General features: G+C 40.8%; 1 protein-coding gene across 4 annotated transcripts in view; it reads left to right on the forward strand.

The window, feature by feature from the left end:
- Nucleotides 1-14,756, forward strand: part of VPS41 (VPS41 subunit of HOPS complex) — a 132,304-nt gene that overhangs the window by 58,636 nt on the left and 58,912 nt on the right. For all 4 annotated transcript variants that reach the window (XM_040964920.1, XM_040964921.1, XM_040964923.1 and 1 more), the window contains 2 exons: nucleotides 979-1,041; nucleotides 5,064-5,129. In XM_040964920.1, the coding sequence (XP_040820854.1) occupies nucleotides 979-1,041; nucleotides 5,064-5,129 (129 nt within the window). The remainder of the gene's footprint in view (nucleotides 1-978; nucleotides 1,042-5,063; nucleotides 5,130-14,756) is intronic.

Genomic DNA, 14,756 nt, shown 5'->3' on the forward strand with positions numbered 1-14,756 from the left:
GCCTCTGTCAGACTTGGCTGCCTGTCTGTTTCTGTTTGTGGTCGCCCACTCTCACTCTTGTTCTCTTGCTGTCTGGTGCACTGTCTCTTTGTTTCTCAAGTAATTAAAAATTTTGTAAAAATACTGCACAGTTGTGGAATAACCTACTGCTATATATACAGTGTGGCGAATCTCACAAAGAATGTATTGACTATTGAATAAAAGAACACAGTGAAATGGTTATATTTCTGTTTGTGTAAGATCTAGATGCCACAAATTATTCATGACGGTTGATTTCAGGGTGCTAGTTAGTTTGAGGCTGTTATTGACAGAAGAAGGAGGATTGGGCAGCTTGGATTCCATCTCTGGATGGTGGTGGTGACATGGTGATATGAGATATGTTCCTATCTAGACTTAATCAATCTAAAAATTGATGACTTATATGTATATACACTTGTGTATGCATATGTGTTTTTTGTGTGTGTATGTGTGTGTGAAATCTTTCAGGTTTTACACGCTCATCAGATTGAGCATATGATTATAAATAAGGTGAAATTGTGCTAATCTCCACCACATTGATCTGTGTTGTAGAGCTCCACATAGGCATGTGTGTATGTGAGAGAGAGTGAGAGAGTCTGAGAGAGATAGCTCCCTAAAAAGAAGCTTCTTTTACCTTTCTGCAATGAAAACCAATTTTGTCATGTGTAGTGTATAGTGAGTTCCTAAAAGAATATTAATAATGGATTGATACCTATTTCATTGGCTGGCATCCATTAATAAAACAAATGTGTTTTGAGTGGTGGGAACTGTATCCACAGGATGCTTCTCAAAGCTTAATTGCTCTGAACTACTCTTACCCTGATGAAATTATTTCCAATGAGTATTAAGTAGAGATCGCAGGGCCTGAGGATTGCTGACTGCCCACGGTTGCTGTTGGTGGTTGTGTTCTCACTGAGCGCCCTTCTCCAGGGGAACTGACAGAATCTTTTGACCTTGTAGGTGCAGGTATTTGGACTGTATTCTGGAGAAGAATTTCAGGAGACTTTCGACTGTCCCATTAAAGTAAGTATTCTACACGTTTTAGTTTTCTTACGGATTTTCTCACGTGAAACGGTAAAGATGTAATGTGAACACTCCAGTCCTCTGGTAGTTTTTTAAGTAATTATTCAGCAGTTAACCATGTGCTGGATACCTTTTTTGGGGTACTGTGAGGGAAGAGTCCAGATGTGTATTGTGTGACTGGGACTTCAGTCTGTCCTCAGGCAGCTTTTGTTATGGTGGGTGGGATCTCTGTCTCTGTATGTATGATTAAAGCCTCGAAGAGATGGTAACAACATGAAGGAGTCCAGAGCTGAAAGGATTCACTTTTAGCTGCTCTGTCAGTGATGGCTTCATGGATGGAATGTGGTTTGACTGGGCTTTGATAAATGGACAGGGGCAGAGAGAACAGCTAACTTCCCATGTGGGAGAGCAACATAATAGAAGTGGAGATGCTAGAGAGCTCCAATTGTGTTCAGGAAGTGGCAAATAGTCCAGTTTAGATGATGCATAGAAGACTGATCTGGCAAGAGAACTTTATAGGCAGACTAGGAGCGGCTCTGTATTCAAGCTGAAGAATTTGGACTCCTTCGGGTAGGTAAAGAGGGAGTATTAAATCTTTACAAACAAAGAAGTGACATAAACTTAGCCAAGTTTGTGCAAAAATTAATGTGACTGTCTACAGTGCAGATTAGAGAGACAATTGATAAACAGGTAAAAGAACCATCTTTAGGTAATAGTTATGGTGGCTTAAGTGTCTGTTATACAGGAAGAGGGTGTTTATTCTATTCACTTGTTTATTCAGACATTCATTGACTAACAGGTAGAAAAGAGATAGGATCTGATGTGTGTTTCAGAAAGCCTGATTTGTGGAAATGGCAAGTTATGTAAAAAGGAGAGTGATTGCAGATGAGAGACTAGAAGGCTAATGCAACATTTCAGGCAAGTTATTATGGGATCCCAATATAGGGGGAAAAAGTGATTGTTTTGAGTATTCAAAACAGATCAGAGGAAATAAATTTGGACAGCTGTTAGGAGGTCAGCTTATAGAGCCTTTGTAATAACTTGGGTGAGGGTGATGGAAGGTGGAGGAGCCCAAGTACATCTAGGTTTTGCTTGGGTCACAGTGAGAGGGAGTGCATTTAACTTTGCTGAGGGCAGTTTGCAAAAGAACATTCCTAGTTGGGTGTTAAGTCTGTGGAGGTAAAGATGTTCTAGAGAGTTCAGAAATGTGAATGTACAGCTGAGCAAGGAGATTGTTTCCTAGGCACAAAGTTGCTGGCCACAGTTGTACGGTGAAGGCCTTTTTAGAAGATATTCTGCAGTTGAAAGCTAGAGAGGAAGAAGGAAAGACATGGGGTGGAATTCTGGAGCACTCCAGAGACTCAGGCAGTGTCAAGAAGAATAACAAAGGACAGTCTAAAGCTCAGCGCGGGAAGGGACTAGGAGGCAAGGGAGCAGAACAACATTGTGCTGGGGGAAGCCAAGACAAAGTGGGTTTCCAGATGGAAAATGTGGGCAGTGCTGCACTGTGGAGAATGGAAGTAGGGAGGACCGAAATGAAGGCATTTTACTTATTAATTACAAAGTGGCTGGCAACCTCTGTGAGGATAGTTCCAACAGCAGGAAACTCACCATGTATCAACAAGGAAATGGAAGGCAAGAAAGGAGACGTAACCAGTAAGAGGCTTTCCTTGAAGAAATTTGGTAGTAAAGAAAAGAATTAATCTGATTGTGAGAGGCAACATTCAGGGAAGACTTCTGCAGATCACATCATGTTCTGCAGTAAATACCAGCCGAGAGGGAAGGGTTAAGTACAAAAGAGAGAGGGAATGTAATAGAGCAGAGCTAAGCAGTGAGACCACAGCTTAGGCTGATTATATAATCTTACAACAGAGTCCTGGACAAGGCAGTCAGGAAGGAGGTCAGACTGAGACCAGTGATTGCAGAGGCAGTAACCCTGATGGTTTTTCCTTAGGCCTAGAGGAGAAGAAAGGATAAAATTTCAATTGGGGGGGGGAAGCATTTATCAAAAAAATTGGTTGTAGATTTTATTTGAACATGTGAGCAGAACTCTAATACTGGTTCATTTCCCAGATTTTTTTCCATATGCAAGGTTTTGACCCAACTAGTTGACTTATTACCTCCAGCCCACTAAGAACAGGGTGTTAGCAGGAAACTCCCATTTGGTATGGAGCTGAAACTCAGACCCAGCCTTATCTGAATGGATTGCCTGTGTCCCCAGCAGCATTTTAAATGCTATGGAAAATACCCACCCTTTATTTCCATACCCATCCTGTTCCACGAATTGCTTGTAGGATGATGAAAGAACAGAGGAGATGGGATGGCTGAAATAGCAGTCACATATCTGGAATGGCCAAAAAAATTATGTTTGGGGGAGATTTTTAAGAATGTGGAGCAATAGCATTTGTATGTGCTGCCATATTACTATTTAGGGTAGTTTAGGAAAATTTGGAAGGGAAGAATGGCTAACCTCAGAGGAAGGAGTGGTTGGAGGATTGAAGGGTGATAAGAACAAAAAATGACAGTGTAGGCAGAGGAATATGTTAGTCCATTCTATTGGAGCAGAGAAATGGATTAGTTGATTAATAAGAATACAAGTATTGGCTCACTCCATGGATACCTACAGTGGGCCATGTCAAAACCAAGAGCCTGGGATCCCATTCAAGGCTCCCACATTGGCTGTAGCAACAGCCCAAGCATTGAGGCCATCTGCTGCTGCTGCTTTCCATAACACCTTAGCAGGCAACTGGATTGAAAGTGAAGCAGCCAAGGACTCGAACTGGTGGTCGTTTGGGATGCTGGCATCACAGAGGGCACTTTAACCCTCTGAATTAGGAGGCTAGTTCTGCAAAATGTATTTAATTGAAGATTCATATAAGTATGGCCTTTTGGATTTTATAGTTAGAAATATTTAGGAAAAAAATGTAGGTTGGTGATTTTATGGCTTTTTGGAGAATGAGAAGATGAGGAGGCGAATGGTATACTAAATTGCAGCCATAACAGATGAGCCCACAGGAAGGAAATACACTGAGTAAAGCCTCTGGAACTTTACAGCTGCCTTTATTAACCAACACTACTCTACGTTAATAGTGTCCTATAATCCTGAAGCCACAGGAGAGGGAAGGAAACAGGAATGGGATGATGGGGAAGCCATGGGAAAACTCATGCAAAAATGGTCAGGGCAAGGACTGACAAGAGCAGAAAGCATGTGTGAGAACCACAGGGCTGGGCAGCTGAGATGTGGGTAGAAGGTAAGTCCACCGGCTCTGTTGTGCCTCCCACTGATGGGGAGCTGGTGTAGCTGTGCTATCCTACTTGGTACCACCAATTAGGCAGTTTCTTGGACAAAGAGATCATCATGTTCTTCCTCTGGGTCTCTTTTCTCATTTGTGTTCAGTTTTTTACAGAAGCGGTGTCCTGCAATCTTTATTGACTTTCCCTGCTACTTCTGTAGAGGGAATGTTACTCAGAGGGTCACCAACTCAGCCAGTCACCAGAACAGTTTCATTCTAGGCTTGAGTTTGTTTGTTTTAAGGAATGATTTATTTTTATTTGAAAAGGAGAAACAGAGAAAATCTTGTATCTGCTGGTTCACTGCCCAGTGGCTCCAAAGGCTGGAGCTGAGCCTATCTGAAGCCAAAACCTCTTCTGGGTCTCTCACGTGAGTGTGGGATCCCAAGGCACTGAGCAATCCTCCACTGCTTTCCCAGTCCATATGCAGAGTTGGGTGGAAGTGAAGTAGCTGGGTCACAAACTGGTGTACCTGTGGGATGCCAATGCTTGCAAGCAAAAGATTAGCCCACTGAGTCACAGTGTCAGTGTGTAGGCCCCGAGTTTTGACCTGTTTCGTAGAAAATGTTCTCTTTTCTCCTAAGTCAGGACTTAGATGTCATCAGTTGCTATGAGATATCACCTGAATGTGATGCTTCCTATGCAAATAAGATCATGCTGTTTGGAATGTGTAAAGGGTTTTCACTCTGTGCTTCGCCCGAACCTAATGTTGGGTGCTTTTTCTCTTCTAGATCATTGCCGTGCACCCACATTTTGTGAGATCCAGTTGTAAGCAGTTTGTAACTGGAGGGAAAAAGGTAAATTCTCTGTCTACCATGACCTGGAACCTTTAAAAGGAGTTCTATTTGATCTTTAATTTATGCTTAATATTGGCAATGTCTGACTATTTGTTAGGAGAAGTTTTGAGAAAACAAAATGTAATTAAATCATTAGACCATCATGTCTTGGGGGACATGTGACCTCAGTGTGTTCCATAACGTTCCATTGAAGTTAATTTAGGGTAAGGAAAAATTGAGATGTTAATTAAACCACCATCTACAAGTTTAACATATTCTGCTTTCCATGTGAATGAAACAGCAATAAAAAAAATCCCAGAAGAGTAGCAGTGGGCAGTCATTCTGGCGGGTGGGACGCCAGCCTCTCATGTCAGAGGGTTTGGTTTTGATTCCCACTTCTAACTCCTGACCCCAGCTTTCTGCCAGTCCCCACCCTGCAAGGCAGCAAGGGACAGCTGAGTCGCTGGCTCTCTGCCACCTGTGTGGGTGACCTAGCCTGCCTCCCTGATCCTCAGCTGGGCACAGCCCTGGCCATTACAGGCATTTGGAAAGTGACTCAACAGTAAGTACAGTCTTTCTTCGTTGTTCTGCTTTTTCTCTCTCTTTCTCTCACTTTCATTCTCTCTCTGCTCCCCCACCCCATCTATTTCTTCTTTTCTTTTTTCCCTCTTCTTCCCTCCCTCTCAGTAGTAATAACAAAAGTAATTAAATTAGTGACTTTCTACCCTTTGTGGAAAACTTCTTACAGATGTTGATAAACTCATAATTATCTTTATCCATTATTGCAGTATTCCTGGCATTTTTATTGTCTAGGTGCTATTTTAAAAATAAAAGCTTAAAACTTTTTCTACCTCTACACCAGTAACTAGGTGTGTGTAGCTTTGGGATGACTGACTACCTTGGGGTCTCTTATGTTTTACGTTACGGGTCTTGCTCCCTTGGCCTGGTGGCTCACAGAATGATTTAAGTGGGAATTCCCAACCTCACCTCACAGTCTCCAGCTTAGAGCTTACCTTGCTGATCTTGTCAACTGCAGGAAAGTACTTTCCAATCCCTCTTGTATTTCTTTAGTAAAAAAAAAAATTTTTTTGGTTAGGAAAATTTTATATGCATAATATCATACATTTAACTCTTAGCTGTGTTTTTATTTAAAATTCAGCAAAATCACGGCTTTTTTTTAATTTAAGTAATTTTGTATCAGTTTGAAAAATTGAGTGCTCTAACTCTTAGGTTCTGGTTTGAGGGTCGTTCATAAGAACTGTAGTAAAGAATTGGTCTGTGACTGTAGTCATTTGACTGGGGCTAGAAAATCAGCTTCTTAATAATAATCCTCCATGTCTTCAGTTGATAACATTTGTAGACATCTCTAGGAAGGACTTGTGAATGCAGTAGTTCAGGTTCACTGATGAGAGATGCGAGCCTTGTAAGAACAAGCGTGAGATCTGGCACCCGAGTGTTGGTGAGGCAATGTGGGAAGATCATTGAATTTCTAGAAAGATGGACATTGTGATGAACAATAGAGTTCACAAGATGCTGGACAATTGAGAAAAGCAAGATTTGGTATTTGTCTTTAGTTATCGCTGACTACTTGTCAGGTTGTTTTGTGTGAAACACGATTCAAGTTTCTCCCTTTTTCCTATTTAGAAATACTTGTGTGGACATGTCTTTCCAACCCAGAATGACCATGATGTAATTTGAAATGAGAATAAAATACAAACAGTCCAGATTATCTGGTGAAAAAAAAATAAAGGGATGATATTATTCATGAATTAATATAATAGAATTATATACAATAAAATGATCTAGAATAAAATTAACAAAAAATTGCACTACAGGACTTACTGTATTGCATACAGAGCTTACTTTACTGGCCTTGATAAAAGCACATGCTCAGTATTGTGAAATAAAGAGTCGTGATTATTTTACTACATCACTTTTGGATTTTTAATAACCTTATTGCTATGTAATTTGCACTGCAGTTTGTTGAAGAATACTGCTCTGTGGTTTTTCAGGTATTTGCAGCCCTGCACAACATTTTAGAGCATTTTCATCACTCCAGGGAGAGAGCCTGTGCCCATCACCAGTCATTCCCTATCTTCCATCCTTCTTGCCGCCCATCCCTGGACAACTGTTCACCTACTTTGAAATTTGCCTCTTCTCAGTATTTCCTATAAATGAAACCATAGGTGGTCTTTCAACTTGGCATTTCCTTAGTTTTCTAGGCACATCTGTGTGTAGTGTTTCATTTCACTGCTTCACCACCAAAAAGGAGTATCTTTGGACTATTCTGCGATTGTAAACTTCATTCTAGATGCACGCTCCTTATCAGACACATACTTTGCAGATATTCTCCCTATCCTAGCAATTCATTTCTCTTTATATTTTTAGAAAACATTTTTTTTTTGAAACACATTTTTAACTTTAGAATTGTCCTATTTATCTTTAAAAAATTGTTTTGTATACTTGGGCCACTATGTCGAAGGAATCATTACCTAATTGAAGGTCCTAATGATGAACACCCCTGTTTCCTAGTAAGAATTCCGTGAGGAACGTGTGCAACATGTCTTGTATGTAGGGATTTTTATGGTAGGAACTGTTACCTGATTTGTTTGGATCCACTAAGGTTTATTATGAAAAAGTGAATGAATATTTAGCGATTAAAGCAGTGTGTGTTTGGTAGGCTCCAGTGACCTCTTTGTAGGTAGTTGAAGGAGAGATTTTCAGAACGTGCACCAGCGTGGCTCGGTTGGCATCAGTCTCCCAAGGGTGTCTTCCCTCAGTACGTGTGAGATGTGCACTTTGCAGGATCACTTATGCTACATGATTTTTACATCAGCATCTTTTGCTTTGAAATAGGTTTATTTGAGATATTTCAGAAGTGTTTTTCTAATTTAATCTTCTAATCTTTTATTTCAAAAGCTAAGAAGAAAGGTTTTTTTTTTTTTAATGGTGCTGTTAAGAAAAAAATTATTGTGTACTGTTAGTTTCATTTTGAATGTGTGAGCTGATGTTTAGGAGGTGCTGCTCCTTCATGACTGAGTCATGGGAGTTTATACCTTTGAAAAACAAGGAAAACAAAGACTGTGTCAGCAGTAGCAACTCAGATCATTTCAACTGCAATTTGAAACTAGCACCATAAATAAGCAGAACAAGTTGGAAGAGCCCAACATTTAGCAAATGGTGACAACCTCGCAATAATGATACGTTGTGGGCATCAAGCCCGTCTGTTTACAGCCGATTGTACATCATATGGGGGAACAAGAATAAAGACAGATACCAGGTAACGCCGAGGCTGTGACCTTCTGTCTTTAAGAAATAATTTAATCTTCAGGGGGAAAAATGGGTGTGAAGACTGCCAAATGACAGTATAATGTGGAATAAAGGCCTTCTTAACCCTTGAGAGTATTCTTTGTAGACTGAGGTGGCTATTAAAGGGCCCTCACAATGGCGGACCAGCCCCTGTAAGCAGTAGGTTACAGCAGCATGGAGAACATACAGGACCCAGGCTGCCCTACGCTAAGTGTTCCTGGTATCATTCATTCAAAACTTGAGAGGCGTCTAGTGAATCATTTCAGTTGCTTTAATGTTTTTAGCATGTTTGATTCCTGTAAGAAATCTTTAATTCCAGCCTACATTTTAAAAGTAACACTGCAAGGCATGGATAGCAGCATAGCAGATGAAAATCCGAAACTAGTTTGACACATTTGTTGGCATTTCTTTCTGAGATTTTAGCTTCCTCAGTTTTTAGAGGCAACCCCTCCCTGTCCACCAGGGACCAGGAAGGGGAGGCTATAGTTCTGTCTGGTGTAAACTTTTATTTTAGGTTTTCAAGGCAGTTTCTTAGTAGTTGAACGCCATAGCTGGATTTATGGGCTGCTCTGCTTGACACATGAGCATAAAAAGCTTCTTTCAAATTCTGTTTTTGTTTCTGTGTTGGAAAAAAAAAAAAGAAGAAGGATAAGAAAAGCCTTTCTCTTAAAAGTGCCATTGGAGAGAGCTTCTACATACATGAGCCAGTGGAATGTATTTTAAGTATGGGCTTCTTGTGTTATAAGACTTCTAATATATGAGCATAGCAAATGAAGTTTTTGGTTTCAAGGTGAGTCTGTCAAGAACTGTTTCTGTTTTGTTTGTTGTCCAGCTGCCTCTTTCAGCAAGATGCACTTTAGCTTCATACGACCTTGACCTTTGAACTCTACCTTATAATACCTGCTTTTCCTCCTTTGGCAAATTATTAAATTGTCACTATACTGTTTGCAGTGGGTTTCGGTTTTAGAAGTGAGATTGTCAGCTGTTTGGCATTGTGCTGGTATAGAAGGAGGGGACCTGACCACGGGGACGAGTTGCTCTGTAAGCTGGAAAATGTCTGTCAGCAAACGGGGTGGGGCTTCGTGAATGAAATGCAGAAAAAGGGCTCCACTGCTCAGGGCTGAAGGCGGGTGGCATGTTGTACCGGAAGGACAGAGGAGATAACTTCAGCCAGCTTCTGTGAGCTTCCGCTGGGGCTCTGCAACCAGCAAATTGCTTTTTGAATCCTTATTGAAAGATGATTCGTTAGAGCAGCTTTGTATAAAATGGAAAATCTTCATATTTTTCCTAGGTTATTTTTCCAGCTTCATTGAGGTAGAACTGAAAAATAAAAATGGTGCATGCTTAAACTGTACGAAGTGTTGATTTGATATATGTGTGCATTTTGAAATGGTTGCCACAATCAAGCTAATTATGATATCCATTGCCTAATACAGTTACTGTGTGTGTGTATGTGTATGCGCGTGCACACGCGCTCTGTAATAGCAGAAAAGATTCCTTTCTTTAGCAAATTGCAAGTATTTAATACAGTAGCTGTAGCACTGTCCTTTATATTGGATACCCAGAAGTACTTCATCTTAAAACCAAAATTCTTTCACAGCATCTCTCTGTCCCCACCACGCCAAAGGCAGATCCTTGTAGAATATGGGTGGTCCAATGAGCATTTCCTCATTGTGATCACTGGATGGGAGGTGTTGAGTGATCCTCCTTAGACGTTTGCTTCTCTGCTGGTCTGAGGAGAGCTGGAGCTCCTGGGGTCACACGAGGGCTTGATGATAATCTCTGTGTGCTGTTCAGTGGGGAGCTGCTTAGTCACAAACACCCTCATGTACAGGCTCGCTCTTCACATTTACCAATCTAGTGTCGATGCCTCATCTGGGCGTTTTACGAATTAAAAAATAGGAGGGCACTTAAGAAAGTTAGCGAAAAGTGGAGTTGAGAGAAGTTTGTTTTGGCTCAAAAATGTTTGAACTCATAATACTTGTATGTACAATTAAGTCTTAATAAGTTCAATATTTAATCATCAGCAAGTGCTAAACTGTGTCCTAATGATTACATGTAAACTACACTAAGTAGATACCTTTATTTCTTCTAGAGACTGTGTATTAAGTTGTGGTTCCATTCCTGGAAATTCATTTCATGCTGTTAATACCAGAATTAATAAAAAAACATCAACTTATAGGAAGTGTAACCTTTACTGATGGTTCTTTCTAGGCATGTAAAACCATGTTATAAAATAGCTCTATTGTCAAAATTTGTTTGTGTGAGTTTGTATGTATGTGCTGGACTTGTTGAGGCTTAAAATAAATACCCAGTGCTTAGCAAAGAAATTCTACTCAGGCCCCAAAATAGAGCTTGCTTATTGCTTTCAAACTTTTTTTATTCTCTTGCTGTCTAAAGCCAACAGTTTTGATTGCAACCATTGTTGATTAGCATCATCAGCACTAACTCGATCCAGTCCTCCCACAGGCTTGTCGGCCTTGAATCTGCTACTTGAACACAGCTTGGCGTCAGGGCTCCTGGTCGGCCCTGGGCAAACGTAGCAGCCTGCTTTTAGGCTTCCAAACACAGGAGTAGCACAACTGGTGACCTGCAGTTTAAAAAAGCTGTTCACTTGAGTGGTGACTTGATATGAAAATGAATATTCCAATTCTTAATAGAGGGGCAAACATGCGTGTGTGTGTGTGTGTGTGTGTGTATCACTGAGAAACAATTTTATAATGCTATGTGTTTTTTGTTAAGCATTTTGGTCACACATACACATGATATTCACCCAGAGAACACTAAGACCACACTGTGCATGCCAGGCCAGCTTCAGAATGTCAGCTTGGCTTTTCTCAGTTGGAACAAAAATAAAAATGTCCACCTTTTGGTAGAAGACTTCTCTGTTTAAGGAACTTTGCCAAAATGTATCTGTTTGTAGGTCTTGTGAAAATAAAATTACGCATGTATGTGTATTCATTATCGGGCTGTATGACAAATAATTAATAAATAGTATTTGTGTTCATTTGTGGCAGGATTGTAAGTGTTCTCTTTGGCTTTCATTGGCAGTTTCAACTATTTTACTTTTTGATTTTTATTATATTTTCTAATTTTTGTCTGGGTAGAGGAGAGAAGAGAGAGAGAGAGAGAGAGAGAGAGAGAGAGATAGAAATAGCCTCCAGTTTACTGGTTCACTCCTCAAAATGCCTGCAGTAACTAAGGCTGTACTGAGGCCAAGGCTGCAAACCAGTAATGCCAGGCCATGTGATTGGCGTGAACCCTGTTACCTGAGCCATAAACGACCACCACTTCCCCGAGTCTGCATGAGTAGGAAGCTGGCACAGGGAACCAGAGCTGGAATCACAGCCAGCACTGCGATGTGGGCTGTGAAGCCTCATCACCCCTAGGCTGGACGCTCACTCTTCAGTTATTTCATATCTGGTTTTAACTTATCACTGCATCCTATGAAACTCTCTACGTTATTGAAGTCTATTTTCCCTGTTGCTTAATGGTTGAATAATAGCCCATTCTGTAGTTCTATCTAATTTTCCTAACTATTCTCCTTTAGGTTATCCAGTGTTTGCCATAAAACATGCTGCACTGACTGTAGGAATCTTGGGGTATAAACTTTTATCTGCTCTGTTTCCCGAGCATCTTATTCCTTATATTGGAAGACTGTGTCAGAAGTCATGATTATTTTCTAGGCATTCCAGAAAAGTTATGTGATTTTGTACTAGATAAGTGTGAAAACTGTTTCACCACATCTTTACCAGTCTGATATATAAATATATTCAATTGTTCTATTTTGCAATGTGTTTGAATTATTGAAGATTTTGAGCATTTTTATTTATTAGTCATGTTTAAATCTTCCTTTGTGATTTGTCTGATTATATTTTTTGCTCAGGGCAGCTTTTAGTATTTACTATAGAAGCTAGGACAATGAAGACTGTCTACTTGATATTTATTGTCAGTTTGAGCACAAATTATTGCTGCTTACTGAATAGCCTGCAGCCTTTTCTCCAATTTTGGCTAAATCGGAAATAATTATTCTCTTGCCCAGGGAGGTATTATGTAGGAGGCTAAATGAGGTTTTAGAGTAGACCCTGAAGTGCTGAGAGAGAGGATGAATACATGTTACCATGGGGGTGTGAGTTTGCCCAACAGGCAGCACTTCTGCCATGTCAGTGGACACCATCCGTGACAGGTCCTTGAGTCTGGCTAACCCTTGGTTTTTGTAGAAATGGAGGGAGAGGGTGGATTATGAAGCACGAAGGCAGGTCTATTCCAGTGGCTTCTGTAGAGGGTGTCCTGACCATCCTCCCCGCTCCCTGCCCCTTTTACCTCTCTTTGAATTGGGTAAAGAGCCTGTTCAAATACATAAGCGTATGCATTCAAGTACCATTTTGGCTTATTCAAGACTTAGCATTTAATGCACTTCTCTTTCATTGACTCACTGGGTGAGAATCTCTGTCCATGTCCATCTATGATCAAGATGTGTAGTTTTGGTTAGGAAATATTTGTTCATTACACAGAATTTCAATGCAGGTTTTACCACCCAGGGGATGACTTCTATGTTGATTCTGTCTTACTGATGTGAATCCAACTATGAGCTCAGCTCCAGCAATGTATCCTCACGCAGCAGCAAACTAGACAACAAATCCAGTGTGTTTGGCATAAACCAGCTCTATTAAACCTACCCAGTTCACATGGAGACTTTGTTTTCATGATAATATTATTACTAAATGTCCCTAATCATTTCTGATAGTATGTTTGCATCTATGAATTTGTGCGGACATTATAGTGGCTATTATAAATAGAACCCTTCATCATGTGTGGGCTTGATTGCCAAGCCTGTCGGGGGGAATAGATAGATACATAGGTTTTATCTGTCAGTTGCAGTTTGTTTTAATAAAAACAAAACTTCTACATGGCTCCTCTAGTGTTTAGCTTCCTTCGTTCACATGGAACCCAGAAATGATAAACTGACTGTTGCCTTATCTTGATACAGTGTCTTAAGTTTCAAAGCATTGTTCTGTTTACAGTATTCACAGGATTAGTTAACTTCAGACTTGTCCCAAGCTGTCCTACCTGCGCATCGTGTTTCCTGGAACTCTGTCTGCCAGCCAGGTCTGAAGACTTTCTGTGGAGTTAACGGGGTCTGTGTTAACTTCTTCTGGATATATCGAAGTACCTGGAAGGGAAAGGAGGTTGAAGGACCACTACTTGTCCGGAAAGTAGCCACCAAATTTAAAGCAATATTGTATGGGGGAAATTCCCTCTTTTCCTTTTATATGTGTGATGTTGTCTTTTCTGATGGAGACAGTGAAACTGCGGTGGTGTTCAGAAGCTCTGTGTTGTAAGCTTTGCCCCTGAGCCAAAGCAGGACCGAAGTGCCTGTGCACGGTTCCTGCCTCCTGTCAGTAGCCAGCCCGACTTCTGCACACTTACTAGCATTTTCCCCACTTGTGTCTTTCTCGCTCATCTCCTTGACCTCTTAAGTTTCCTCCTTGATTCTTTCTATAAACTTGGCTTTTCAGATCCTCCTGTGCCATGTCTTCCCCCACCGTTGTGTCCCAGATCAGGTTTTTCTAAGATTGTCGTCATTTGGTGTGCTCTGATTTCCTGGGTTCATGTCTTCCTTATTTCTCTACTTTATCTTGAGCTTTACAGCACCTTCTCTGACCTAACAGAAGTGATCTTCCTGGAACCTTCCCATGGGAAACCAGTTGCTCTCTGAGACATTTCCCTGCCCAGTTCTCCTTAACTTTACTGCTTGCCTCTAAGAGGACAGCATTACTGGCTCTGGAGAAGCCTGAAGGAGGCAAGTGATTCATAAATGTGGAAGATCACAGGATGATTAAAACGAGGCCAGTCGTGCCCCTTTGCTCCATCAGGGAGGAGTGAGTGATGGGGAATGACGGGCATTAGGCTGCGGCTTTATTACTGTGCGATAGGAATCTTGCCACACGTGTGGGAGATTGTGGGCTGTGCATCCTTACACCGCTCTGCAGTGCAGCAACGCATTAGATAGATTTATCAGCACAAAACATAGGAGAATAAAGTATATTGCTGAGGATGTGAGGACTCCTATTGAAATATAAGTACTAAGAGTGCTGACTGCCAGAATGTGGATTTATGGGAAATAAAGCCCTAAAATACTTTCTCCAACAACAACAACAACAAGAAAATACACCTCTTGGAAACAGCTTTTCCTCTCCATGTACTTAGCTCCCATTGAGCTTAAATTGCTCTCAGTATTGTGATAATGACAATTCAATATTACAGGATGTGGAAGATGAACCAAATAAATTAACCAGCTGCTTTTAAGGGTAGCTCGCTCAATGGCTCACTCCCTAA

Source organism: Ochotona curzoniae, unplaced genomic scaffold (assembly GCF_017591425.1).
Source record: "Ochotona curzoniae isolate NIBS_2020 unplaced genomic scaffold, NIBS_Ocur_1.0 scaffold_3835, whole genome shotgun sequence".
NCBI classification, from domain to species: domain Eukaryota; kingdom Metazoa; phylum Chordata; class Mammalia; order Lagomorpha; family Ochotonidae; genus Ochotona; species Ochotona curzoniae.